General features: G+C 33.8%; 2 protein-coding genes across 3 annotated transcripts in view; both read left to right on the plus strand.

Annotated features, from left to right (window-relative positions):
- Positions 1-27,538, plus strand: part of LOC134852180 (oligosaccharyltransferase complex subunit ostc-like) — a 506,030-nt gene that overhangs the window by 122,648 nt on the left and 355,844 nt on the right. The gene's annotated exons all lie outside the window — the stretch shown is intronic.
- Positions 1,946-24,253, plus strand: LOC134851404 (spondin-2-like). Of its 2 annotated transcripts, none has more exons than XM_063867472.1 (6): positions 1,946-2,635; positions 12,741-12,904; positions 13,992-14,161; positions 22,539-22,629; positions 23,372-23,616; positions 23,822-24,253. In XM_063867472.1, exons 1-6 carry the CDS (start codon positions 2,428-2,430, stop codon positions 24,018-24,020), a joined length of 1,077 nt encoding a protein of 358 aa, XP_063723542.1. In that variant the 5' UTR covers positions 1,946-2,427; the 3' UTR covers positions 24,021-24,253. The 2 variants fall into 2 exon arrangements, with proteins under 2 accessions (XP_063723542.1, XP_063723541.1); XM_063867471.1 differs by having other exon boundaries at positions 13,989-14,161; positions 23,822-24,250.

Raw genomic sequence — 27,538 nt, forward strand, 5'->3', positions numbered from 1 at the left:
GAATATGCGGATAATTTTGGCACAACCTTGTATATTCTCTCATCATTCTCTATAAAAAACGCCTTAAATCCTTTATAATCGATGATAATGGACTATATTGACATGAAAAATATTGGAATTTTCCTCAATTTATAACGTTCAGACAATCATTGTGTAATTTTACTGTAGTGTAAATTGAATAATAAATTAATTTAGTTATCATGAACTCTCGCATGATCGTTTATGAAGTTCGTTGCGGGTTTTGTTGAACAATTGGTACACACTCTACATAAGCTGAGTTACAATAATTGTATCCGTGAGGCGACAATTCTTAAATGGTGACAATTTGTAACAGACGACAGTTCATAACAGTAGATTGAGCGGGGAGAACTGATTCACGCGCAATATTCCTCTCATGCCGGATGTTAGTGCTTCAAGCGTATTCTACCTGCCAATGCCTTGTTACGAATTGCCGCTTGTTACGAATTGTCGCCTTTTACGAACTGTCGCTTGCTACGAATTGTTGCTTGTTACGAATTGTCGCCTGTTACAAGTTGTCGTCTGTTACGAGTTTTCGCCCTACCAATTGTTGTAGATTATATCAAATATACTTTTCTGAGCATTTCTGTAAGTAGTTCAAAGGTTAATTGATACTGCATAATGCAAAAACAAAAATGCATTACTGTTTGCTCAAACTGGGTACCATTGAGGTGTAAAGTTTCAGTTTTGTTTAATTAGAATTTAAACAGTATAATAAGCGTGGCACAAGTTGAGCCCATATTCAAATGCAAAAAAAAGCTTTTGAGTTTCGGTTAATTTCCGTTCGAGCTGGCTTTGTTTTCTTTAGGTTTTCTTGAAGATGAAATTTGATTAAAGACATTTGGAGATTTGTTGTTGAGAAAATTGATTTGGATTAATTTTTGATTCAATGAAAAATGATCAAGCTCCCAATTTTGATAAATTTTTTTTACAAATTGTTTAAGAAAAGTAGTTTTTTCTTGGATACCCAATTTGCCTCCAAATCTAGTTTTTTGTACTCCTATTTAAACACTTTGAGGTGACTGTAGTTTCAAGCACGTATAGTTCTATAGAAGAGATAAACTTGTGACTAATCCTGATCACACCTGTTTAGTTTCGCAATTACAATTGAAAATACGATTGTTTTGAAAACTTGACACTAATGATCTGTTGCAGATTCCATTAGAAACACAATTTCTGGTGCAGTACCAATTCTCTCGGTTGAGAAAAAACACCCTACAACCACTAGTGTTTAAGAGTGAACCAAATTCAAGTCAATTAAAATTTCAATTTGTCAATTATTTTGAAGTTAAAATAGACTTAAAATTTGTTCGTTGAAATACAATTAAATGTGAGTACTCTTAGGTTGATCTCACTAGGGAAAGACGCTCACTGAAATGCGATTCAAATTTTTCAGTTTAACCAATAAATTAGGATTTTGCATACTCGTAGTTTTTAAAGGGTAACAAAAGAACCATAAAGAAATAATATTTTTATGTTTATGATTTTAAGCTCAAGTAACTTTCTTGTTGAAAATACCTCGAATTCTGAGACAGTTTTATTTGTGTCCAGAAAGAACGGATTCTAGGATTCTGAAGTTTCGCGGAAAACACAGTCCTATTTTAGCCCCGGGTTAATTTCATGTTAGAGTATAAAATTAGACCGTTATTTTTCTTATTTGCTTAAGTGGTGCTCTAAGGGTTGGATAATTCTCCCTGAAACAAAATAACTGACAACTCAAAACTTCGAAAAAGCTACCAAGTCAAACTTCAAAATACAAGCTAATTTCCTGAGGGCTTTACGAGAAATAAATAGACGGTCAGCTGTTTTTAAAGAGGAATGCTTGAGTGAGTTTATGTACATTATTAGGACTGGAAATTGGTTTTTGTTTTAGATTTAAGCAACAAAAACAGATATTAAATACTGAATCTGACACGAAACAAACAAACGCAAAATTGCCCTTAAAAGTCAAGATTTTTGGGTCCAAAGTTCTCAACAATTGTATGTTTTCTTCGCCAATTATAGAATTATGGTACTAAGAAAGCCGGAGTTTCTTTTCATGTTGACTGCAACCTCTTCTAGAGCGGAAAGAGCAGTTTTAGAAAATAACTTCAATGCAAGTAGTCTCCTACACACTGCTGTTTGTTTTGGAAAGATTTACCTGGTTTAATTTATCATTATTAGCTAATTGCCTCCCCAAAAAGCACATTTGCAGAAGAAAAATCTGCAATTAATTAGTTTTGAGGCAGTGATTCATTAAAAATGTAAATAAAAAAATTGTTCAAAAATTAATTTTTTCAATCCTTTTATTTTGTGACATTAGTTAACATTTCAAATGAAAACTAATTTTTTGTTATTATAATCCAAACACAATCAACTGTTTGCGATTAATATTTAATAAGTTATGATTGTTAATCTAAGTGAAGTTAAATGAAAGTTATTAAAATTTTTTTTTCTAGTTTATCGTTTCTTTTCCTGAGACTTGTTTTAATTTCCCTCTTCGTTGATGAGATTATTCACGTGACCTCCCAATATGCCAATAAGGGGGAGGAGCAAAGTTGTTGTTGTGGACGTGCCATGTACAGGGTAACCTTCCAGGGTTTCTGGAAACCAGAGCCGGGTAGTCGACTCGACCCAGGTTTGTACATAGCTTGACTAATCACATTGAAGTCTAAAAAGTGTATGTTGACATTTTTTACTTGCTATTTTCCCTATTTCTTCTTTTTACGACAAAACCCGTGTCGAGGTTTGCAATTTATGTTTCGACCGACGAACACATGTCAGAGTTCGACTGTAGATCTATAGTCGAGAAGGCACTATAGTCAAACTCAAAGTCGAAACAAACATATTCGAACTTTTCGTCGAACACATTAAGTTTTTTTTCAGTCGAAACTTTTTCCCTCGGTCGAACAAACGAAATGATTTTTCTTGGTCAAAACGCTTATCGGTCAAAAAAAACCTTTGTTGAACTTAGACGAAAAGTTTTTTTCTCGGTCGAACCCGGACGAAGCGTTTTTCTCGGTCGAACTTGGTCCAAATGTTTTTGCTCGGTCGAGTTTCGTCGAAATGTTTTTCCTCGGTCCAACACAGTCAAAGCATAGACAGATTGAATCGAGTCGGTCTAAATATATCGAGCCTGGGTCAAGACGGTCAAAACTCTTGTAAATATATCCTATCTTGTAAATTTATCCTATCTTGTAAATATATCCTATCGCCCGGGTCTAACTGGCGGAAATATGATCAGACCGAAGTCGGTCGACCAGCGAATTTTTACAGGCCAAAAATACGCTCCCGATATTTATCAGATTTTCAAAGCATCATATTGAACTTCAGTCTGATGGTCAAAATAGGGTCGATACACGGGTCGAACTAGGGTCAAACTTTGGTTGCAACAGGGCCAAATAAAGGCGATATCAGTATCAAATTAGAGTCAAATCACGGTCAAAGTAGAGTCAAAGAAGATTCGAATCAGGGTCGAACTAGAGTCGAATTAGAATCAAAAACCGGCATATAATTAAAAACGTTCTTGAAATTGCCATAAAAACTGATTTGAAGCTGCACTCAAGTGGCGGTAGCTTGCGAAAAGATCCGGATTTTTAGCTCGAAGCAAATTTCTTCACCTCACTGATAGCTACCTGAAAGCTATCACGAGAAAAACTGAATACAAACCAAAAACTATACAAAACACCTACATACATTTAAAAAGTTCTAAAGCACACAGAAAGGCAACGTAAAAATTTATTTATAGTAATCATTCAATAAGTAATAAAAACTATAATAACCATGAAACTCTAGATAAAAAAGGTTTGTATTTAAAAAATTTTTGTTTTGTTTTCGCAATCTTGTTTTCTTGAGTCGGAGTTATTTATCCTGAAACGAGTCGTCTTAAGTTTCGTAGCGACTGAAATTTTATTTTCGTACCAGTAGCTGCTTACTTGAATTTTAATATCATCTGCTATGATGCTATGTTTTGAAACAGAAACTACCCGGGTTGACAAAAAATGCTTATCATACTATTTCATAGACCAAAAAAATACTATGAAAATAGCATGATAAGCTTTTTTCCATTCTATGAAATATTATGATAGGCATTTTTTCCATACCATGAAATTGTATGACAAGCATTTTTCCATAAATGAAAATACCAAAAAATATGTGTTTTGAAATTTTGTGTTTCATTCGAAACACTAACCCTGGACTTTTTGTCATAAGAAAACCCAGAGTGTAACTGGCAGTTACCACGCAGATAAACTAAATTTGGTGATTTTACCCTCCTAACACCTACGTTAATTTTTTCATTTTCATATGGAAGTATATTCCAAAAATGTAACTTTTTGTATATGGCTAGCTAATTTTTGGTTTGAAAATTTTGGTAGTTGAGAAAGAAAGGCCTGTTTTTTTTAAAATATTTTTAATCCTAGCAAATAAAATAAAAAATTAATAATCGGGTTTACAAAAAAAAACAATTTTTTGTGATTTTTGGATTTTTTGGGTCAAAAACTTATCCTGGACTACGTTATAAACACAAAAAGTCACAATTTGCATGCAAATTTTTTTCGCAAAAGTTTATATTTGAGCGCAAAAGCAAGTTAGCAAACAAAAAAGGGATTAAAAACTTCTCACCTCTAATTTTTGTTTTTGCTTATGAAAAAATGCATATACAATTTTCATATATGAAAATTATATGATTAGCAGTTTTTTGACCAAAATGAAAATCATGTTTTTGAGAGTCAAAATGCATTCTTTCAAAACTATTTTTCTTAAAACTCATGGAAATTCATCCAGAAACATCGTTGTTAAATTAATTTTGAATATTTTATTTTTTCTATAGCAAAATGCCTGTCATACAATTTTCATAAAGAAAATATTATGATAAGCATTTTTTGACCAAAACTAAAATCATGTTTTTATTGAGCAGAAAGATTCAAAAGACGGAAGTAGAACAGACGTATTTCTCTAAAACGTTTAATACAGTTTTTAAATTTTGTATGAAAATTGTATGATAAACATTTTCTTCATAGTCGCCATATATAATTTTTTTTTCTTATTGACGTCAACCCGGGTAAACTTGACGATCGTTTCTGAAAAATTTATAGAAGACCATGTCTCGGCAAATTATCATTTTGCCTCGACCTCGGTTTGATTACAAAAAACTGTCTATAAATGCCGTTTTTGGAAACTTTACGGGCGTTTTTGACCAAGCAGTGGCATTTTTTTGCTCGCTCCCCCTGTCAAATTTTTATTTTCTCCAGGAGCACTTTTAGAGAAATTTCAAAGCCGGTCCGATATTGTACCAGCAGAAGAAAGAACCCTTTGGAAGGCGAGAGGGTTGAAATCAGCGAGGTGTGTGGGGGTTGGAGGGGGGGTATATACAGAAGACACATTACACAAGACTTCTTTGAACATCGGACTTAATTGCGTTTTATAACGGCTGGTTCAAACTAAAGACATCATTAAATATCAAAATGTTCTAGACTTAAAAGAGCAAAAACTACTTATTGACAATTAATTAGACTAGCCTGATAACTCCAAAAGCAGCTCTAATTTGCATGTTCACCGACTCTGTAGGTATTTTCTTCTAATCAAAACCCATTTTGGGGTTTCGCTGCAAGAGGTATCAGGAGTCCTGGACATGTCAATCAAGACCTAGACCAAATACGCCGTAGGTAATTGGTAAAGAACACCAGAGTGTAAATGAGATCAACAGCCAAACAATGTTTGTTTATGCTGACGTTAATTTGGCGTACCTATTTTAAATGTTCAGTGAAAAAGCTACAATGGTTGTAGAAATATCTAAAATGATTTTGTGAATTAAGCAACCATAAACATGTTCTATTGAATTAAAATGGAAAAAAAGCGAATTGAACACTGAACACTATCTTTTTTCTCCTAGACTGATTTAAACGATCCGTACAAAACTTTTTTAAGATTTTGTCACTTTTAGATAAGGTTAGGTTTAGATAAAAAGCAATGGTGACCTCTATGGCTCAGAATTGTACCAAAGTTAATATGCTGCAACTTGTTTTCACAAATCAACACCCTACCCAAACCACATAAACACTCTACCCAAAACACAAAAAAAAACATTCTACCCAAAAAATGGAACAATCTCGACTCGATTTGTTTTTTTTTGTAGCAGGTTACTAGTCGAACGATATAACATAGAGGTTATTTGAACCTCTATGTTATATCGTTCAAAATTTTTTTTTGTTGATTGCTGGTATATCGATATCAATATATGCTAAAAACTTCTTGAAATACATTTCCATACAATTCCATGCGTACAAAAAATTGTACACCAAATCGTTATGTTAATCATTTTTTCCATATTTGAAAGTTGTATGATAAATACTTTTCCATAAACCAAAACGTTGTTTTTTTTCTAAATTCAACTTCTAAAAAATAAATTTTGGGTTGTTTTTGTAACCGAACACAAGTGACAAAGACCTTGTTTTGCTCAAAAAACCAAAAGTTGGGCGGTCTTGCGTTTCTAATGCATAGAAAGCGACCTGAACTGTTCTACAGCTGTCTTGCATATTATATAAAGAGAGTAACAAAATTTTTAAACTTTGGCAAAACTTTCTAACGATGATTCTTTTTGAAATTTGATTTTTTTATTTATCGGAGATTAATCCAGGCATGCAAAAACATGCCATACAAAAAAAACAGGAGTTTGCAACGTTTTTGAAAAATATATATATTAAACGAGAAGGAAAAAAGTCCACTATTAGTGTATCCAGGACTACGTTATATACACAGAAAATTAAATTTTGCATTCAAAAACATTTTTTTTGGAAAATGCTTGTTTGAGCATAAAGTTCGATTTGTTAAGAAAAAAACAAAAAAAAATTTTCTGGGGCAATTTGAAAATTAGTAAAAAAATGTTTGTTTCGCCATCAAAAAAACGCTAGTCATACAATTTCCATTTATGGAAATTGTTAAATAAGCCTTTTTTGAAAAATAAAAACAAAAACCTCGGTGTTTTCATCACCAGACTGTTTTATTAGAATCAAACAGCTGCTGAAATTAGCTTATATCTTTTTTCAACAATTTTTTGAAATTGACAAGCTTTTTTCCATACACTTAATGTATGGTGGAATTGTATGATAAGCATTTTCAGTATATGGAGGTGAACCCAGGTTGATTGTAATTCATATGGGTACCATCATTTTGAATTGATTGAGATTCAACCAGCTGATCTTCAGAACAAACATTTAGACAAGTAACGTTATAGATTAACTGAAGTATAAGAATGCTAAATCAGATAATTTTGATAAGTTCATTTGGTCTGAGTACAAATTGTTGCAGGTTACTAGTCGAACGATATAACATAGAGGTTATTTGAACCTCTATGTTATATCGTTCAAAATTTTTTTTTGTTGATTGCTGGTATATCGATATCAATATATGCTAAAAACTTCTTGAAATACATTTCCATACAATTCCATGCGTACAAAAAATTGTACACCAAATCATATGGGTACCATCATTTTGAATTGATTGAGATTCAACTAGCTGATCTTCAGAACAAACATTTAGACAAGTAACGTTATAGATTAACTGAAGTATAAGAATGCTAAATCAGATAATTTTGATAAGTTCATTTGGTCTGAGTACAAATTGTAGCAGGTTACTAGTCGAACGATATAACATAGAGGTTATTTGAACCTCTATGTTATATCGTTCAAAATTTTTTTTTGTTGATTGCTGGTATATCGATATCAATATATGCTAAAAACTTCTTGAAATACATTTCCATACAATTCCATGCGTACAAAAAATTGTACACCAAATCGTTATGTTAATCATTTTTTCCATATTTGAAAGTTGTATGATAAATACTTTTCCATAAACCAAAACGTTGTTTTTTTTTCTAAATTCAACTTCTAAAAAATAAATTTTGGGTTGTTTTTGTAACCGAACACAAGTGACAAAGACCTTGTTTTGCTCAAAAAACCAAAAGTTGGGCGGTCTTGCGTTTCTAATGCATAGAAAGCGACCTGAACTGTTCTACAGCTGTCTTGCATATTATATAAAGAGAGTAACAAAATTTTTAAACTTTGGCAAAACTTTCTAACGATGATTCTTTTTGAAATTTGATTTTTTTATTTATCGGAGATTAATCCAGGCATGCAAAAACATGCCATACAAAAAAAACAGGAGTTTGCAACGTTTTTGAAAAATATATATATTAAACGAGAAGGAAAAAAGTCCACTATTAGTGTATCCAGGACTACGTTATATACACAGAAAAGTAAATTTTGCATTCAAAAACATTTTTTTTGGAAAATGCTTGTTTGAGCATAAAGTTCGATTTGTTAAGAAAAAAACAAAAAAAAAATTTTCTGGGGCAATTTGAAAATTAGTAAAAAAATGTTTGTTTCGCCATCAAAAAACGCTAGTCATACAATTTCCATTTATGGAAATTGTTAAATAAGCCTTTTTTTGAAAAATAAAAACAAAAACCTCGGTGTTTTCATCACCAGACTGTTTTATTAGAATCAAACAGCTGCTGAAATTAGCTTATATCTTTTTTCAACAATTTTTTGAAATTGACAAGCTTTTTTCCATACACTTAATGTATGGTGGAATTGTATGATAAGCATTTTCAGTATATGGAGGTGAACCCAGGTTGATTGTAATTCATATGGGTACCATCATTTTGAATTGATTGAGATTCAACTAGCTGATCTTCAGAACAAACATTTAGACAAGTAACGTTATAGATTAACTGAAGTATAAGAATGCTAAATCAGATAATTTTGATAAGTTCATTTGGTTTGAGTACAAATTGTTATCCAACAATCAAATTCCTTCAAAAAGCTACAGTAGTTTTGAAGCTTGTTCTGTTTTCAGAACATTTGTGGCCAAACTCGTGCTTTACATAAAGAGTCATATTTGATTTAAAGACGCGAATTAAGTAGCGTTTTAAAGATGTTTTTTTTTCTCAAATTAAAATGATGATCAAAACTAGATCAAAATTGTTTAAATGTACATAAAAATCCTAAATATGCAAGTCAAAAAATTTACTTTAAAAAACCGTTTTATTTTTAATGTAATTACTTTCTTGCGAATAATTTCAAAAACAGAGCGGATTTAGCGGGGCGGACGACGCCTCTCCTCAGATATTCGACCTCTTCACCAAGCAAAGGGTCACCCGTTGGTATATTTGCTTGACATCTATTTTTGGTTGAAAAACCCTTCAACTTTTTAAAGGCTCCTACGCTGCCAATACATTCTAATTTTTTAAGGGTGCGCGAGCAAAAAACAGCAATTTTTTGGTCAAAACCTTCCCAAAAGTGCCCAAAAACGGGCAATTTTTTTGTAATTTAGGAGAAAAATCAATTTTACAAATATAACAGTAGGGTTGCACTTTTTCATCGTTTCCATTTTAAAGTTTCAATATTTCTTCTGGTCTTTCAAAAATCACGGGTTGACAAAAATGATTATCATACAATTCTCAAATATGAGAAAAATGCTTGCCATACTCTTTCATACAATTTCATAAAGTAAAAGTAAGTGTATGAAAATAGCAAAATAAGCATTTTTTGCAGACTATGAAACTTTATAACAAGCATTTTTCCTTACTCTGGAATTAAAATTTGAACTTTTCCATCAGTCTTTTTATCCCAAAAATTGTATAAAAATAGCATGATAAGCATTTTTTCCATGCTCATAAATTACATTATAAGCATTTTTCCAATGCTTTGAAATGGTTTGACAAGCTTTTTTTCCATAAATGAAAATACAAAATTTTTTTTTGAAACTTTCTGTTTCACCCCACACTTACCACGGATTTTTGTCATAAGAAAACCCAGAGTGTAACTGGCAGTTACCACGCAAATAAATTGCATTTGGTGATTTTAGCCATTTAAGTTACTTTCAACATTTTTACATAAAATTAACTTTTTGGATATGGCTAGATAGTTTTTAGCTTAAAATTTTTGGTGGTTGAGAAAAAAAAGGTCCGTTTTTTACAAATTTCTTTTTAGCTTAGCAAATGAAACAAAACATAATAATCATGTTAACAAAAAAAACACATTTTGTGATTTTTGATTTTTTTTTGGTGAAAAACTCATCCTGGACTAAGTTATAAACACAAAAAGTCAAATTTTGCATGCAAAGTTTTTGTTTCGTAAAATTTATATTTGAGCACAAAAGCAATTTTGCAAGCAAAAAAAAGATAAAAAATTTTTTACGTCAAATTTGTGTTTTTGTTTATGAAAAAATGAATATCAAACAATTTTAATATATGATTATTATATGATAATCAATTTTTCCGACCGAAATTAAATTACTGTTTTTGATTGTCAAAATGCCCTCTATCTTAAACATTTTTCTTTAAACTTTTTTAAAGTTATCCAGACAAGTTTGTTTGTTATTTTTGGTTTCATACTTAATTTCATGCATGAAACTTGTATGATAAATATTTTTATCGAAAATTTGAATATTTTTTAATGACCAGAAAGCTTCAAAAGAGGCAAATAGACAAAAAAAATTTTAAAATCTCTTTTTAATGTTGTATGATAAACATTTTTTCCATAGACTTCATTTATGAAACTGTATGAAACGCATTTTACTTCTATGGACATCAACCCGGGATGACTCTGCTTTAAAATATAATGTTAATAAAGAACAGAAGAAATATGAAAAAAATCTTCATTCTAAGATTCAAGAAATTGTGCAATGGAATGGTAATTCTGCTTTTTGAAGCCATACATAAAAGCAGTAACGGATGGCTGCCCTCCCTTTGAAAGTGGACCCTTTTACATATAACTTTAAATCTGACTGAAAAAGCACTCGGTGCCACTTTACAAAAAATTTGCGAGGAACTGCGCACCACAAACAAAACTCTGTCTAAGAAAATTTTCAGCTAGTTTATTTAAAAAAATCAGATGCCTGCTGGGCGCAGAATTTTTGGTAAGGTTGTTTATTTTTATGCTACACAGAAGTTAGAAACTAGATTTGATTGACTTAAAATATAACTTCCAGCCCTAAATAAGAGCTAGATCAACATGCTAAATTGTCATTTCTCATCAAATTTCATCTTTTATTATGTCTTTTCTAGCTTCTAAATGTCAAAAATGGTTACTCAATTTCGTTCGGACGATATATTTAAATCAATTTCAATCAGAGCAAAAGAAAGTAAGAATTGATTGATCAATTAGTTTATTTAGATTTATGGTAGTTTTGTTGGGTGTGAAGGTAAGTTTTTTCGTGTTTATATTTGTTTAAAAATCTCAGGCTACCTATTCTTGTTAGCGCAATTATGTGCATTAGCTGAAGCAATTCTACAACTCTTCTTGATGCTGGCAAGTGCTATCAGCAGAATTAAAACTTTACACAAAACTTTGAGCTATTTTTCTAGAAAGCTGTTTTTCAGATTGTAAAGCGTTGTATTGGCCGGAGTGTTTTATGATGAAACAAGTTGCAAAAAAGGCAAAATGGAGCTGGGGATCAATAGTGAGTTATGTTTTTTTTGCTGAAAATTGTAACGAAAGGCTGTTTATGCATCAAAACTATTGGGTTGCTCTGGGTCAAATAATAATCATGTAAATAACTTCTAAAGTTTAATTGTAGTCCATTGTAAAATTAAAAACGTTTAAACACATTGTTGATGATCTAAGTGATCAGTTCAGATTGAAAATTAGCGAAGAACAATTGAGAAAAAACGACCGCTATCGATGAATTGTTGATATTCAGTGCCACAATAGCAAATACTGTCGCTGGGTTATTGCTAATTCAGCACTTGAAAAAAATAGCGACTAAACAGCAATAACTCATGAATGATTTGTAAATTGTTCTATCATTAAAGCGATAATTTATTGTTGGTTCACTCTAAAACCTGATTAAGACTGAATTAAAGTCTGAAATAAATAGGAGTTTGTTATAACATCAAATTGAAACCAACAGTTACAAAATCAACAGTCTTATGAAAGTGCTTAATTTAAGAAAAACTCTAGTCTCTCCAAAATCATGATTTTCTTCAACTTATTTTGCATATAGGTTCCGGCTTGGGTTCCGGCTTTCCAAACAAGCGGCGATTTGACTTCGATTCTCCCAATTACTCATATGGTGTTCTCTCAGTTCTTCTCGAGTTGAAATAGTCCATAAAAACTAAATAGGTTCCCATTACTAAGACTCTTTTTAACTCCCAAGGGGATAGCAACTCGTGGTTTTTTCCATTTCCCCAACAATTCTACTTCTTTACTCGGAGGGGTAACTTTCTCGAGAAAACTATTTTGAAACAGTGGGGACTGAAAATAGGGCGACTTAAAAAGGACAAGCCAAAAAAAAACTTAAACGCTTTCTTTAAAATCTTTGCACCCTGGAAGTCTTTTTGTTTATACGAAAAAAATCTTAAAACTAAAAGCACTATTTTAACAGATTTTAGCAAATTGAGCTTAAATGGCCGTTTTTAGCAAAAAAAAAGAGAAAAAAGCTAATAAATCGATCTATGAAATAGCACGGAATCATCCATGAAAAGGTAATTAAAGCTGATTAGCAATTTTTCGTCAATGATTAATACTGTGAGCTCAACTCGGGTAGCTCATCTTTGAGGTTCGAAGAATATGGCTTCATTTAACAAAATAGTTCTCAAAAATTTCTAGAAATAATACCAAAACGGGCTAACTTTGACATGTTTGCAATTTTTACTTAGAAGCTCTAATACTTTTTGATACAAAAAGTTGTTGATTTGAGAGGGAATTAAGAAATTGATTTTACTTGAGATTTGATTTCAGAGCGACTTGAGTTGCGTAGTGGGTGGCGTGGTCTGGTGGGGGCCTCTCACTCGGGGGGGTTCAGTCTGTTCCAGCAGGACAAGATGGCCCCTCCCCACCTGAGGAAGGAGATCTCCCAGGAGATGGTCACAGCCACATTCCTAGAAAACCACCTCAAACAGAACGTTAGACACTGATTGAACGATTTCGATAACTATTGAGGGCTTTCTTCACTTCTCTTCTTTTCTGATTTTGACTCATGATTTTCTAAATGAATTTTAAATGACTTAAAAACATAAAAGGTTCGAAGACATGTTTTTTTTGTATGCCGATAGTGCAAATAGTCATGCTTCATTTATTATTTAAAGTTCTTACAAGGGTCTCTTAGAAGACAAAAATCAGCAAAAATCAAAGGGGGTGAACTGGAAAAAGCCCACATTTCAATTGAACATTTTGCCAGGACATTTTTCTGGTATCATCTATTGCAAAATAGTGAGATTATGCTTCCTAGTTACAGTATTCCTACAATAATCTCGACCGTTGATTGATTCCCAATTTATAAAATCGTGCGCCAAAATCAGATTTTGAATGGAAACTTAGCGAAATTCTGGCACATTTTGGTCTGCAGGTTGATTCAGATAACGTGGAAAACCAATCGATTACCAGCGAATACAACTCCATAAAGCTTCAGTTGATTCAGCTAATAGAAGAAGCTATATCTTGAATAGTCTTTTCTCGAAATCCCAGAACCACACGATTTATTTTCAAACTATTTAAAAGATTCCGGATTTTTTGTTCTCAATGATGTTGTAGTTAAAATCAATACAAGTTAAAATCGATACCATTACTGAAAAAATGCTGTTTTAAATCTTAATAGCTCATTTAATAAGAAACGGAAAAAATAGTTTGACAAAAAAAAATACACCCATCCAGGGGTGGATCATGGATTTTCTCCAGGGGGAGGGTTTTTTAAAAGTAAGATCAAACATTTTGTTGACTTTTTTTAAGTTCGATGAAATGGATTTCCCGAGCTCTCTCAAAACACTATGAAGGACCTCTTTTTTGCTCAATCAAAAAATTAAATTTCCTTGTAAGAAAAGTGTGCGCTTAGAAAATTTTTATCACCGGTCGACCAAAAGTGGACATCGAAAAATAGTTTAAAGGGAGAGACTGTATAACACAGCACAGATAAGAGAAGCAGCCCCCCTGCTCCTTGAGTTCGCTATTGTTCTCATTAACTTCAGCGTAGTTGTTGTTGTTTTGTTGCAGCAGCAGTTCCTGCGCACTGTGATCCGGATGCCAGACCTGCAGAGGGGGGAGGGGGTGGTGAGTGGCCAGATGGGGGTGACCCCCTCGGCCCACTTCATATCATTCTTCGCCTCCATGTACCCCACAACAGACTGGTTCGCAGGCACAGACAGTGTCTCTTTATGCTCAAACAGGTACTGCCCTATAATCAAAGCTAAATAAAATGATAATATTAACAACTAACAGTGAGGCAGGGGCGGATTTAGGGGGAGGGCGGGGGGCGGACGCCTTCTCTCAGTGATTCGACCCACTGCCGACACAAAGGGTTCCCCTTCGTACTATTTTGAGATACCCATTTTTGCTGAGGGACCCTAAAATTTTTATAAACGCGCCTTTGGCGCCAATATATAATAACTTTGAGGGCGCGTACCGAAACAATGCAATTTTTTGGTAAAAGTTTTCCAAAAAGAGCCTAAAAACGCCTTTTTTGGCCATTTTTTTTTTTCAAAATTTTGCCTGCGGCGCAGAAAATTAGGCTAAAACAGGGACACTTTTTAGTGTTTTGGGAGGGCTCGAAAAATCAATTGGGTCGACCTAAAAAAATTTTGGGTTTACATTTACGACCATGATCCAAAATTCCAAACTGGAATAACAAACGAGCCATATGTTTGATTTTTTCAAAGCGTAAGCGACACAGTAAATCATTCCAAACTGAAGCAAGCCATTTGCTCTGAGAAGTAATTTACCACACGCAAAATATTTACTATCTTTCTACTTAATATAGCGTACAGGGGGCGACATAATTAAGAAATGAAAATTAAAAAGTCAAAATTTTTCAAATTTTTTTCAAACAATGTCATGAAAATTCTAGAGGGCAGAATTGTTTTTATCTAGATCCCAAAAATTGTGATATCGTGTATCTTGTACAATTTCAACGCAACAACTCTAAAAAAAGGTCGACAAAATTTTTTAAAATTTTTGAAAATACGCCCCCCTCAAAAAAATCTTAGATCCGCCCCTGCAGTGAGGAGAGCTGAATTTGCTGGCAAAAACTTCTGAATCTAATCTTCGTTTTGTAAAGGAAAAAAGAAAAAGGAGATTTTTAAAAAAAATTTTTCGCTCTGTGAATTATTATTTTTCCATTTTTTGCAATTCAGTGTTATTTTTTGAGTTTTCCTACACTCCCCCTCAATGATCTTGAGGTAACATCCCAGAATGGTCTCAATATGTAAATGATCGATGCAGAAGTAATGTATCAATTGTAAAACAATAATGTAACAGTATGTGTTCACTGTCGCTTTAATGAGATACCTTTATCACTTTAATGTCATTTTATGAGCTACTTTTGACTGGTTTGACGTTAGTTCACTGTCACTTCAATATTTAAGGCCCGCGGACAAAAATCAGTAAAATTTCACTCGTGTTATTCCTCATCATCTATCTGCTGGCGTCTTCAGCTTATTTCGCTGTCAGAAAACTTTCGCTTATTTTTCCGACTTTCAAAGAGAACGAAACATTTATGCGCGGCGTGGTTTTTTTATTCAGTCACTTTTCGCCGATCGAAATAATCATTTTTAACAAAAAATTTTTTAACCCCCATTGGAGATATTGACATCCTAAGTTCAAATTTAACAAGTTATTTTACCTCCAATTTTTAAAGTTCTGGGGTTTTGAAAATTGCCAATTTGGCCATGTTCTTGACTATATTATGCGCGCTTTGAAGAATTTATTCATAACGCTGAGAGTATAAAGCGAATAACTTATGCGTGGCGAATTACTTATCCCGCACAACAAAGTCGTTCCAAACTGAATTGAGGCTAGCTAATCGGTCTTTTTAATTTCGCACGACTCAAAATTTCACACTTTCATATTAATCAAAATTTATAGGTTTTCAATATTTTCTTTTCACAAAAACTATTTGATATGAACTAGAAGACAGCCGAAACAATCAGGGCTATGCCATGATATACGAGCAGTCTTGTTTAATTGGTTGCCGCTTTATGGTCAGTATTAGTTCAATATTGGTTCAGAAAATCCGAAAAACAGAAAAACTGTGCTTTGAATCGTGATTCGAGCAACAAACAAAACCAAGTCCTATTTTTTTCCAGCGTTGAAAAATTACAACGTGAAAATTTTACTCAGTAAATCAAAACGTATATAAAAGCTAATCTTCAGACTCGATTTTTGAGCTCGGGGTGGGTTTTTTTATTCAGACAAATTTCGACTTTTTAACTAGCCATTTTTGACGGATTTTTTTCTACATCATTTCGAAAGCTATTGTTGTCTTGAGCTTAAATTTGAAAAGATATTACACCTGTGACCATTTTTTGTAACGTTATTATTAGGGTTTAAAGATTGCCATTTTGGCCCATTTGGGACAATTAACGCGCGATATATTTCGCGCTATGAACGCGTAAGCGAGATTTAATCCGTCTTAGAAATCTTTCTAAATTGGTTCAAGTAAGATTATATGCCATAATTGATTTGTTAATAGGAACAAAATCTATCACTTTGTACTTAATATGGAGTGTGGGGGGATGTTTTCACAAAAAATCTCAAACTTTTTAATTTTTACTTTAAAAAAAATTTTAATTTTACTTCGTTACATTTAAGTTTTCCATGTTATTACTGCTCCCTAGACCTTAAAAGGCAGTGGGATCATTCAGAGCTTTGTCCTGATACGAGCAGTCTGGGTTGGCGTTTTATTCCACAAGTAAATCCTTACGTTTGCCTTGTTTTTCTCCGCCTAAATAATTTGGAATACAAGAAAGTACAAAAACTACAAATAAGCAAAATGAAAAACTGTTTCCTAATGCAAAATCCACAGTTTGATATTTTGAGCCGAAGTAAAATTTTTCAAAAAAATGAAAAGAGAAAAAATAATAATGAAACAATAATATGCTCAATCAAATAGTTAATTCTTCCGACTTTCGTAACGAAAGAAACGGAATATTTGTGCTCGGTGTGTTTATTTTTTTCAGACAAATTTTGATTTTTTAATTTCAAAGTTTTGACGGAAAAGGTAAAGTTGGCTTGTTTTTTATTCTGCCTAAATTACCAACGGAATATTTGCACTCGGATTACGGTTTTTCTCGTGACAAGTTTGAACTTTTTCGATAGCAATTTGAAAAAAAAACTTTTTCTTGTAGTTTGTAAATGGATACTGAAGGCTCAAAAATTGAAAAATGTTGTCATTACGAGGTCAAACTGTGCACTGGGTAGGCACACAAATTTGTGTATGTATGTTCCTCGATTCCAGAGAGAAGTCTTTAAACAAGTTAAAATTGTGTCGGAACGATCAAAGTAAATGAAAGAACAAGAAAAACAAAGAGAGCTTCCTTGTTGGTGAATCCACTTACAATTCACAAAATGCTTAGTTTGGCTTTGTAATGGATAAATTGTGGTTTTTTTTTGCAAAATTAAGGGGTTTTGATTTTGGGTTTACATTTACGACAATGATCCAAAATTCCAAACTGGAATAACAAACGAGCTATATGTTTGATTTTTCCAAAGCGTAAGCGACACAGTAAATCATTCCAAACTGAAGCAAGCCATTTGCTCTGAGAAGTAATTTACCACACGCAAAATATTTACTATCTTTCTACTTAATATAGCGTACAGGGGGCGACATAATTAAGAAATGAAAATTAAAAAGTCAAAATTTTTCAAATTTTTTTCAAACAATGTCATGAAAATTCTAGAGGGCAGAATTGTTTTTATCTAGATCCCAAAAATTGTGATATCATGTATCTTGTACAATTTCAACGCAACAACTCTAAAAAAAGGTCGACAAAATTTTTTAAAATTTTTGAAAATACGCCCCCCTCAAAAAAATCTTAGATCCGCCCCTGCAGTGAGGAGAGCTGAATTTGCTGGCAAAAACTTCTGAATCTATTCTTCGTTTTGTAAAGGAAAAAAGGAAAAGAAGATTTTTAAAAAAAATTTTCCCTCTGTGAATTATTATTTTTCCATTTTTTGCAATTCAGTGTTATTTTTTGAGTTTTCCTACACTCCCCCTCAATGATCTTGAGGTAACATCCCAGAATGGTCTCAATATGTAAATGATCGATGCAGAAGTAATGTATCAATTGTAAAACAATAATGTAACAGTATGTGTTCACTGTCACTTTAATGAGATACCTTTATCACTTTAATGTCATTTTATGAGCTACTTTTGACTGGTTTGACGTTAGTTTGCTGTCACTTCAATATTTAAGGCCTGCGGACAAAAATCAGTAAAATTTCACTCGTGTTATTCCTCATCATCTATCTGCTGGCGTCTTCAGCTTATTTCGCTGTCAGGAAACTTTCGCTTATTTTTCCGACTTTCAAATAAAACGAAACATTTATGCGCGGCGTGGTTTTTTTATTCAGTCACTTTTCGCCGATCGAAATAATCATTTTTAACGAAATTTTTTTTTACCCCCATTGGAGATATTGACATTCTAAGTTCAAATTTAACAAGTTATTTTACCTCCAATTTTTAAAGTTCTGGGGTTTTGAAAACTGCCAATTTGGCCATGTTCTTGACTAAATTATGCGCGCTTTGAAGAATTTATTCATAACGCTGAGAGTATAAAGCGAATAACTTATGCGTGGCGAATTACTTATCCCGCACAACAAAGTCGTTCCAAACTGAATTGAGGCTAGCTAATCGGTCTTTTTAATTTCGCACGACTCAAAATTTCACACTTTCATATTAATCAAAATTTATAGGTTTTCAATATTTTCTTTTCACAAAAACTATTTGATATGAACTAGAAGACAGCCGGAACAATCAGGGCTATGCCATGATATACGAGCAGTCTTGTTTAATTGGTTGCCGCTTTATGGTCAGTATTAGTTCAATATTGGTTCAGAAAATCCGAAAAACAGAAAAACTGTGCTTTGAATCGTGATTCGAGCAACAAACAAAACCAAGTCCTATTTTTTTTCCAGCGTTGAAAAATTACAACGTGAAAATTTTACTCAGTAAATCAAAACGTATATAAAAGCTAATCTTCAGACTCGATTTTTGAGCTCGGGGTGGGTTTTTTTATTCAGACAAATTTCGACTTTTTAACTAGCCATTTTTGACAAATATTTTTTATATCATTCGAAAGCTATTGTTGTCCTGAGCTTAAATTTGAAAAGATATCTCACCTGTGGCCATTTTTCGTAAAGTTATGGGGGTTTAAAGTTTGCCATTTTGGCCAATTTGGGACAATTAACGCGCGATATATTTCGCGCTATGAACGCGTAAGCGAGATTTAATCCGTCTTAGAAATCGTTCTAAATTGGTTCAAGGAAGATTATATGCCATAATTGATTTTTTACTAGGAGAAAAATCTATCACTTTGTACTTAATATGGAGTGTGGGGGGATATTTTCAAAAAAAATCTCATTTTTTATTAATTTTTACTTAAAAAAATTTAATTTTACTTCGTTACATTTAAGTTTTCCATGTTACTACTGCTCCTTAGACCTTAAAAGGCAGTGGGATCATTCAGGTCTTCGTCCTGATACGAGCAGTCTGGGTTGGCGTTGTAATCCACAAATAAATCCTTACGTTTGCCTTGTTTCCTAAATAATTTGGAATACAAGAAAGTACAAAAACTACAAATTAGCAAAATGAAAAACCGTTTCCTAAAGCAAAATCCACAGTTTGATATTTTGAGCGGAAGTAAAATTTTTCAAAAAAATGAAAAGAGAAAAAATAATAATGAAACAATAATATGCTCAATCAAATAGTTTGTTCTTCCGACTTTCGTAACGAAAGAAACGGAATATTTGTGCTCGGTGTGATTATTTTTTTCAGACAAATTTTGATTTTTTAATTTCAAAGTTTTGACGGAAAAGGTAAAGTTGGCTTGTTTTTTATTCTGCCTAAATTAACAACGGAATATTTGCACTCGGATTACGGTTTTTCTCCTGACAAGTTTGAACTTTTTCGATAGCAATTTGAAAAAAAAACGTTTTCTTGTAGTTTGTAAATGGATACTGAAGGCTCAAAAATTGAAAAATGTTGTCATTACGAGGTCAAACTGTGCACTGGGTAGGCACAAAAATTTGTGTATGTATGTTCCTCGATTCCAGAGAGAAGTCTTTGAACAAGTTAAAATTGTGTCGGAACGATCAAAGTAAATGAAAGAACAAGAAAAACAAAGAGAGCGTCCTTGTTGGTGAATCCACTTACAATTCACAAAATGCTTAGTTTGGCTTTGTAATGGATAATTTGTGGTTTTTTCTTGCAAAATTAAAGGCCATTGATTTTGGGTTTACATTTACGATAATGATCCAAAATTCCAAACTGGAATAACAAACGAGCCATATGTTTGATTTTTTCAAAGCGTAAGCGACACAGTAAATCATTCCAAACTGAAGCAAGCCGTTTGTTCTGAGAAAAAATTTACCACACGCAAAACATTTACTATCTTTCTACTTAATTTAGCGTACAGGGGGCGACATAATTAAGAAATGAAACTTAAAAAGTCAAAATTTTTCAAATTTTTTTCAAACAATGTCATGAAAATTGTAGAGGGCAGAATTGTTTTTCTCTAGATCCCAAAAATTGTGATATCGTGTATCTTGTACAATTTCAACGCAACAACTCTGTTTTAAGCGCTACTTTTCAAATCGTGTTTTTTTTCAGTTGATAATAAAACCAATACTTTATTACGTCCAAATTAGCGCTATCTTGTGGCACTTTTAATTCGACCGAAGACATATTGGTGACATTTGAAGTTTGCTCAACTTCCTGTCATTATCATGATTACATCATTATTACATCTTTCTTAGATCATTTCTACATCATTATTACATCATTATTACATAATTAATACATCATTATTACATCATTATTACGTCATTATTGCACCAATATTATATCTATCTATACTATATTTAAATGCGAGTGACAGCTATCTCCCATGTTTAGGTATAATAATTTTGCATGTTTAACGAATTTTTTTTTCATATTTAAGCTATATCATATGTTGCAATGCTTTAAAAAAAAATTTCTTTCAATTTTCTGCAAGGTCATTAATTTTTCAGTATTTTTTTTTCGAGGCCAAATTAAGTCTGTCTGTATACCTGCTTTTTAACTTAATTTGATTATGTCTGTCTACCCGTCGCCTAATTTTTTTAACTTTAATCTATTATCTATTATATATTTAAATGCGGGCTTCACTATCTCGCCATGTTAAAGTTTTTTCAACGTATTATTTTCGCATGTTTAACAAAAGAACTTTTTCACGTTTAAGCTATATCGTGTATTGCAATGGTTAAGGTTCTGTTTTCGACTTTCCAGTTTACATTAAGAATTTATTTCATCAAGTTTGGAATTAGTAACCCAATAGTAGGAAATTGTCAGAGTTTTCCTAGCTATTGCGGTTGTGGCCTCCATATATGAATAACCCAATCCTTTTAGATAGGCAATTTTCGAGATTTTTCAAAAACTTATAGAAAATTTAATTTTGAAAAATTTCTCAATTTTTGAAATTTTCACCCTGTAGTTGGGTGCCTTCAGAGTACTCTCAGGGGTTGCGAATCATGCCTCCAATTCTCACTGATCAAACCCTTGTAGTTTTCGAGATATGACGTTTTTTTTATTTTTTAAAAAATTTTGCAAAAACTTAGATTTTTAAAAAATTCCAAAATGTTAAAGATCTCAATCCTGTTATTGAAATCTGTGAAGATACTCTCAGCAGGTTTCGAATCTTGCCTCTGAATATGAATGGTCAAATTCTTGTAAGTTTTGAGATATGACGTTTTTTTAGGTTTTTTTTCAAAATTTTTCAGAAAACTTAGGTATGAAAAATTTCGCAAAACGTGAAATATTCTTTTCGGTAGAGGCTCTTAGGGTACTCTCAGGAAATGGGAGTTTTGCCTCCCAATTTGACTGCTGAAATCCTTGTAGTTTTCCAGATACGACGTTTTTTGTGGTTTTTTCAAAGTGTGAATTTCCTAATTTGTATTTGGTGGGCTGTTAGAGTAATCTCAAGGGTTGAAAGTTTGGCCTCCAATCAAAAATGCCCATAACATTTTTGCTTAGGAGATACGACGATTTTTGTGATTTTCTTTGAAATTTTCAAAAAACTCAAATTACAAAATAATTCGTTAAAGTGAAATTCCCAGCCCTGTAGTTGTGTACTTTTAAAGATTGCGAATATTGCCATAAAAAAAAACTGCTCAAATTTTGGTAGTTTTCGAGAAGTGACTAAAAAATTTTAGAAAACTAAAGGTGAAGATTCTCAAAGTTTGAATTTCCCAACGTTGTAGTTGGGTACTGTAAGAATACTCTCAGGAGTTGCAAATCTTGCATTCAAATGCGACTGCTTAATTGCTTTCAGTTTCCCAGATGTGGCGTTTCTTAGTTCATTTTAAAAATTATATAAAAATTTTATGGTTCTTCAAATTTTGTATAAAAAACTTGAATAAAAAAACTTACCCTGAATAAAAAAACGAACCCTGTAACTGAATGCTGTCAGAGTACACTCAATGAATAGTTTTTTGAGTTGTTGAAAATTCGAAGCACCGGAGGTGCGGTACACGCTAGTCATATTTAAATCATTACTCTCTTAATGTTTTCAGGTGTGTGTGGACTCGGGAGATGGACTTGGACTTGGGCTTGTTCGATGCAGGCACTCATGAGCCCACGTGGGAGGCCCCTTCTGTATTCCAGGTAAAGAGTATAATAATAATATTATAATAAGTATAATTATATTGTAATAAGTATAATAATAATAGTAATAATAATATTGCAATAAGTATAATGATAATATTCAATCAACATACAAAGGGGGAGGGGTCCCTCCTCCTCAGAGATTCGACCTAAAGTGCATCCACCCAAAGTGCCACAAAGAAGGCTTTTTTACAAGAACATCCATTTTTGGTTGATCCACCCTAACATTTTTATACGTACTTTTAGCGCTGGCAAATATTAATTTTGAGGTAGTAACATTTTCCCAAAAAGAATCTACAGACCAAAAAATTTCGTTGAAATGGGGTCTTTATAGTCTTTTGGGAGAGCTCGGAGAATAAATTTGGTCTTCTGTCTAAAGTGTCAACAAAATCTTCGAAAAACATTTGAAAATCCGCCCCTCGAGCGAGAAACACCTACATCTGCGCCTGATCACGGGCACAACACATAAACACTTCTTTTTTTTCGTGCCTTGCATCGCTCTATTTTCCGGGTTTCGGGATTTTTTACTCATTTGGTCCGAATCTGCACGCTGAAAAGTATGAGCTGAAGGTGAAGTTAAATTGCTGTAGCCTAAATGTTTCAAACTAATTAAAATTGTCAAAAAAATAGTAACAAACTCGGGTGTATTTAATCAAGCGACTAAGAGAACATATGACATTAAATAAGTACAAAAACACCAAAAATTTTTCGCTCTACCCTCTATTAAAGCATTTGATGATAGGTTGTTTCCCGACAACGTGAGGTGGGGGCTACGATTTCCCTCCTCACCAGCAGTGGATGGTCATCCCACGGGGGTGCAGGGGGAGTGAACAAAGACAACGAGGCGGGGGGAGGAGAAGGGGGATGGGAGTGGTTCCGGAACCCGATGGCTAGACTGTTGTTGAGGAGAACAGCTGTGTTGGGCAATGACACGTGCAGACAGAGCAACGAGGCTGTCGACCCTAACAAACCATTCCCCAATGTCCAGTTAGTATTCACGCCAAATAAAACTCTGCTGTTTCATAAAAAGGAGTTTTTTTCTGCTACATGAAACTTTTTAGCTTTTTAGAAAATTTTTGAAAGAGTTTTGAAAATTAAAATTTAATGCAACGTTTGAAACATTTTCTTCTGACAGTTTTCAATTTTCCAAAATTTTCTAAAAAAAAATCAAAATTGTGATTTTTTTTGACAGGTGTCAAGTTACAGAATGGAGCGACTGGTCTGCATGTTCGTGTGAAGAGAGCAGCTGTCCCAACAAGTACAGATACAGACAGAGGAGACTTGTTCAGCCCCAGTGCTGCGACCACCTCCCCCCTCAGGCTTGCCAGCAGGCAGTGGGGCACACCAACGAGAGACAAGTGTGCAAGTTCATCTCTGACGATAGGACATGAAAAAATACCCCCGAAACTTTTGATTCCAGATGTCAATGGAGATCCTTGAAAAAAAATCTCGAATTTGTTCCAGATCTTTTTATTTAACCGTTCTTCTTTGATGACGACAACGACAGGACATAGAACATTATACCCAATATTTTGTGTTGTCCAAAATCACCAAATTTATACCCGGGTCTTTTGTGTTGCCCAAAATTACCAAATTATTATATGAATTTCATTGTTTTAAATAAATATCTAGGTTCAAATTCGCTAGAATCATATTCAACTAATAAGATTTGAGCGTTATGATCCAACTTTAAGAACAACTAAAACGTCAGTTTTTGAATGTATACTTCATCGTTTTAGTAAAAATCTTGGTAGGGCGACATTTCGAGACAGGCGACAATTCGTAACAGGAGACAATTTGTATTAAGGCATTGGCAAGTAGAATACGCTTGCTTTGTTGCGCTTCCATTCGGCAACTGATCTAATTGGTATGATAAAAAGTGCACACAGATTATTTTAAAAAATATATATATTGTTAGCTGACCAATGTTGTTCAAATATTTCATCGACATACTGTAGGCGCAAACATTACAAAATATTTATCAAAACTTTGAAGAAGTAGGTTTTTGGGCGCTCAGCGGGAAATGCAAAATTTGCTTGACAAAAATCTATAGACTGAACCAGTCATGAGTTTTTTGTTACCCTTATTCAATTTGGAGTGGTTTAACTTACTAGGCACACTTCATATACCATTTGAACTATATTAACCAAACTAAGGTCACAAGTGTTTTTTTCTTCGATCTTTTGGCGTCAGTGTCTTTCAGAGAATGTTTGAAAGTACAAAAAAATGCTCAATTAAAATGTCAAATTTTGTCTGAAAGCGCAAAATTTACATCGGTTTGGTCAATTAGCCTAATTAATGTGATTAACTTGAATACAGAAAAAAGTGTTGAATTAAACATCCAACTAAAAGTAGATAATGAAATCAAGTTTTTTTTGCAGACTTTGTCGATCCACAGGATTTTGCCGCACGCAATTATGTAACTGGAAAACATGAAAGCTGTCCAAGTATTGCAAACTTTTATAACAATCATTAAGTTGAAACTATTTGAAAAAAAAATCAGTTTTTACGTCATTGATTTGACTTATGAAACATTTCACAGTGACTGAAGACAGACAAAAAAGGCAAGGATTTTTTGATTAAGAATAGGCGTGAAATTTTTTTTCTCATAATAACATTAAAATTGTTACTATTGTGTTTTATAAATTCAATCTTACGTTTCTTTTTCAGTCGTTTCCGAACAACACAAAATTATGTACAAAATGCATTTTTTGTTTTCTTTTTACTTTCTTACCCTTTTTTTAAAGTCAGAAATAATACACAAACATTTCAACCTAACGCAACTTAATTCAACCTTAATTCAATGCTTCTTTTAATTCTGTGGCACAGTTGAACACAATAACGCATCAGCAACTGAAATAAATTGATTTTAGTTGAAAAAAAAATAACGGAAAGCTAGCCAACACTTTTATTGTTCCGAATTTTGATACGAAAGTAACGGAATTTTTGTGCTCGGGGTGGTTTTTTTTTCTTGAGACAAACTTCGACTTTCTAACTAGCCATTTTTGACGGGATTTTTTTATCGTTCGAAAGGTATTGTTGTCCTGAGCTTGAATTTGAAAAGATATTTTACCTGTGATCTTTTTTCGTAAATTTATGAGGGTTTAAAGATTGCCGTTTTGGCCAATTACCGACAATTAACGCGCGATCAATTTCGCGCTATTAACGCGTAAGCGAGATTTAAGTCGTCATAGATATCGTTCCAAATTGCCAAATTGGTTCAAGGAAGCTTATATGTCATAATTGATTTTTTAATAGCCGCAAAATCTATCACTTTTTACTAATATGACGTGTGGGGGGATGTGTTTACATAAAATCTAAAGTTTCTTCAAAAAAAAATTTTTTTTATTACTTTGAAATTTTTCATGTTATTAACGCTCCATAGACCTTAAAAGGCAGTCGGAACATTCGGGGCTTTGCCCTGATACGAGCAGTCTTGTTGAGTTTAAGTTTAAAAATGCATGTTGCACCAATTGCGCTTAAATTACTTATAAAAAGCCGATATCCATTATAACATATCCATCATAATGTCTGAAGGCATAACACAACAAGGTGATCCCGAGCTCCGTCACTTTTTGTGGAAGGATTAATCACATGTATGCAGTACGTAACTATCATCGAAAAATTTCGAAAATTAGCTTTCGCAAATCGATACTTTTTAACTGTACAACCGAACACTCGCTATGCAGAATCACCAAGGTTGAAATTCCTGATTACTGGGTTTTTCAAGCACATGCTCCGGCGGTCCGGCGGTGAAAGATGGAGACGTTGTTTTTCGAGTCGTCTGTTAGCTTTGCGCGAGCTTTGAGACGAGCACAAATGTGCAATAAATGACCTGGCGATTGCAAAAGTAACACTTTGGTACATGAAAATAGAAAGTGCAATGATACTTTAATACCAGAGGGTGCGGTCCACTTGATTATAGGGGACAGCCTGATACGAGTGCTGACGCGAATCCAGTCACATTGGCAAATTGGAGTCTTGAGTTTTTCTGGAGCTGCAACGCCGCAGATGTTGGCGTCACTGGAGATGTTAGACATGGTGAAGATGTACACGGTTACTTTGATGATGGGAACCAATGACGTGTCCAGGGGGAGTCGAGAAAGATAATGAGACTGCACGAAAAGATGAGTTGTAGTCTTGAGGAGCTGAGGATTTATCTAGATCCCGCGATACTAACCATTTGCACTGTCCCATACAACATGAAGGCCGACTAACACGCAAGAGAGATGAATGATAAAGTGCGCAAGACTGTTGGACGTGGCCGATATGATTGAACGCTCCCTTCCGAATGATGCATCCGATTTGGTCCACCTCAATACCTCCCTTCTTCGCAAGTAGGCCCCTATCTGGCCGTCTGGGAGCGAGAGTCGACTTGAGAGATAGCTCAAGGAGCAGCCGGACCAGACAACTGGGATCGACACCGATGGAAGCAGAGGAGGAAGGGTCATCCACGCCCCTGAGCCCGGTAGTGTCTACAGTGGTAGTGGACAATAAGAAGGCGGAGAGATATGCAGAGACGAGCAAGGCACGTTATCTAAAGAGGGTGAAAGAGTTGGACCTTGAGGATTTGGCATGCAGGCAGGAGTTAGCGGAAGTCCTGGGGCTCAAGAACGTGTCACATGAAGACTTGAGTAGACACCACTGCGTGGACTGGTTGAAGGTCCACGAGGCACATTTCTCAAGAACCAAGACATTGGAGACAGCAGACTTAACTGGGATTTCACAGCAGTCGATAATAGGACCAGTCAACTACATGCCCCTCAAGCAATTGGGGAGTCCAGGACTCATAGTGCAACCTCCCAAGCATCGAACAAGTCTAGCCAGAATCAGGGTAGCGATTCCCGCACAGCTGAGAGTGGTGGAGAAGCTGCTTGAGTCGAAAGACATGGGACGCCCAGATGTCGCA

The sequence above is a fragment of the Symsagittifera roscoffensis genome, chromosome 7 (assembly GCF_963678635.1).
Source record: "Symsagittifera roscoffensis chromosome 7, txSymRosc1.1, whole genome shotgun sequence".
Lineage (NCBI taxonomy): Eukaryota > Metazoa > Xenacoelomorpha > Acoela > Convolutidae > Symsagittifera > Symsagittifera roscoffensis.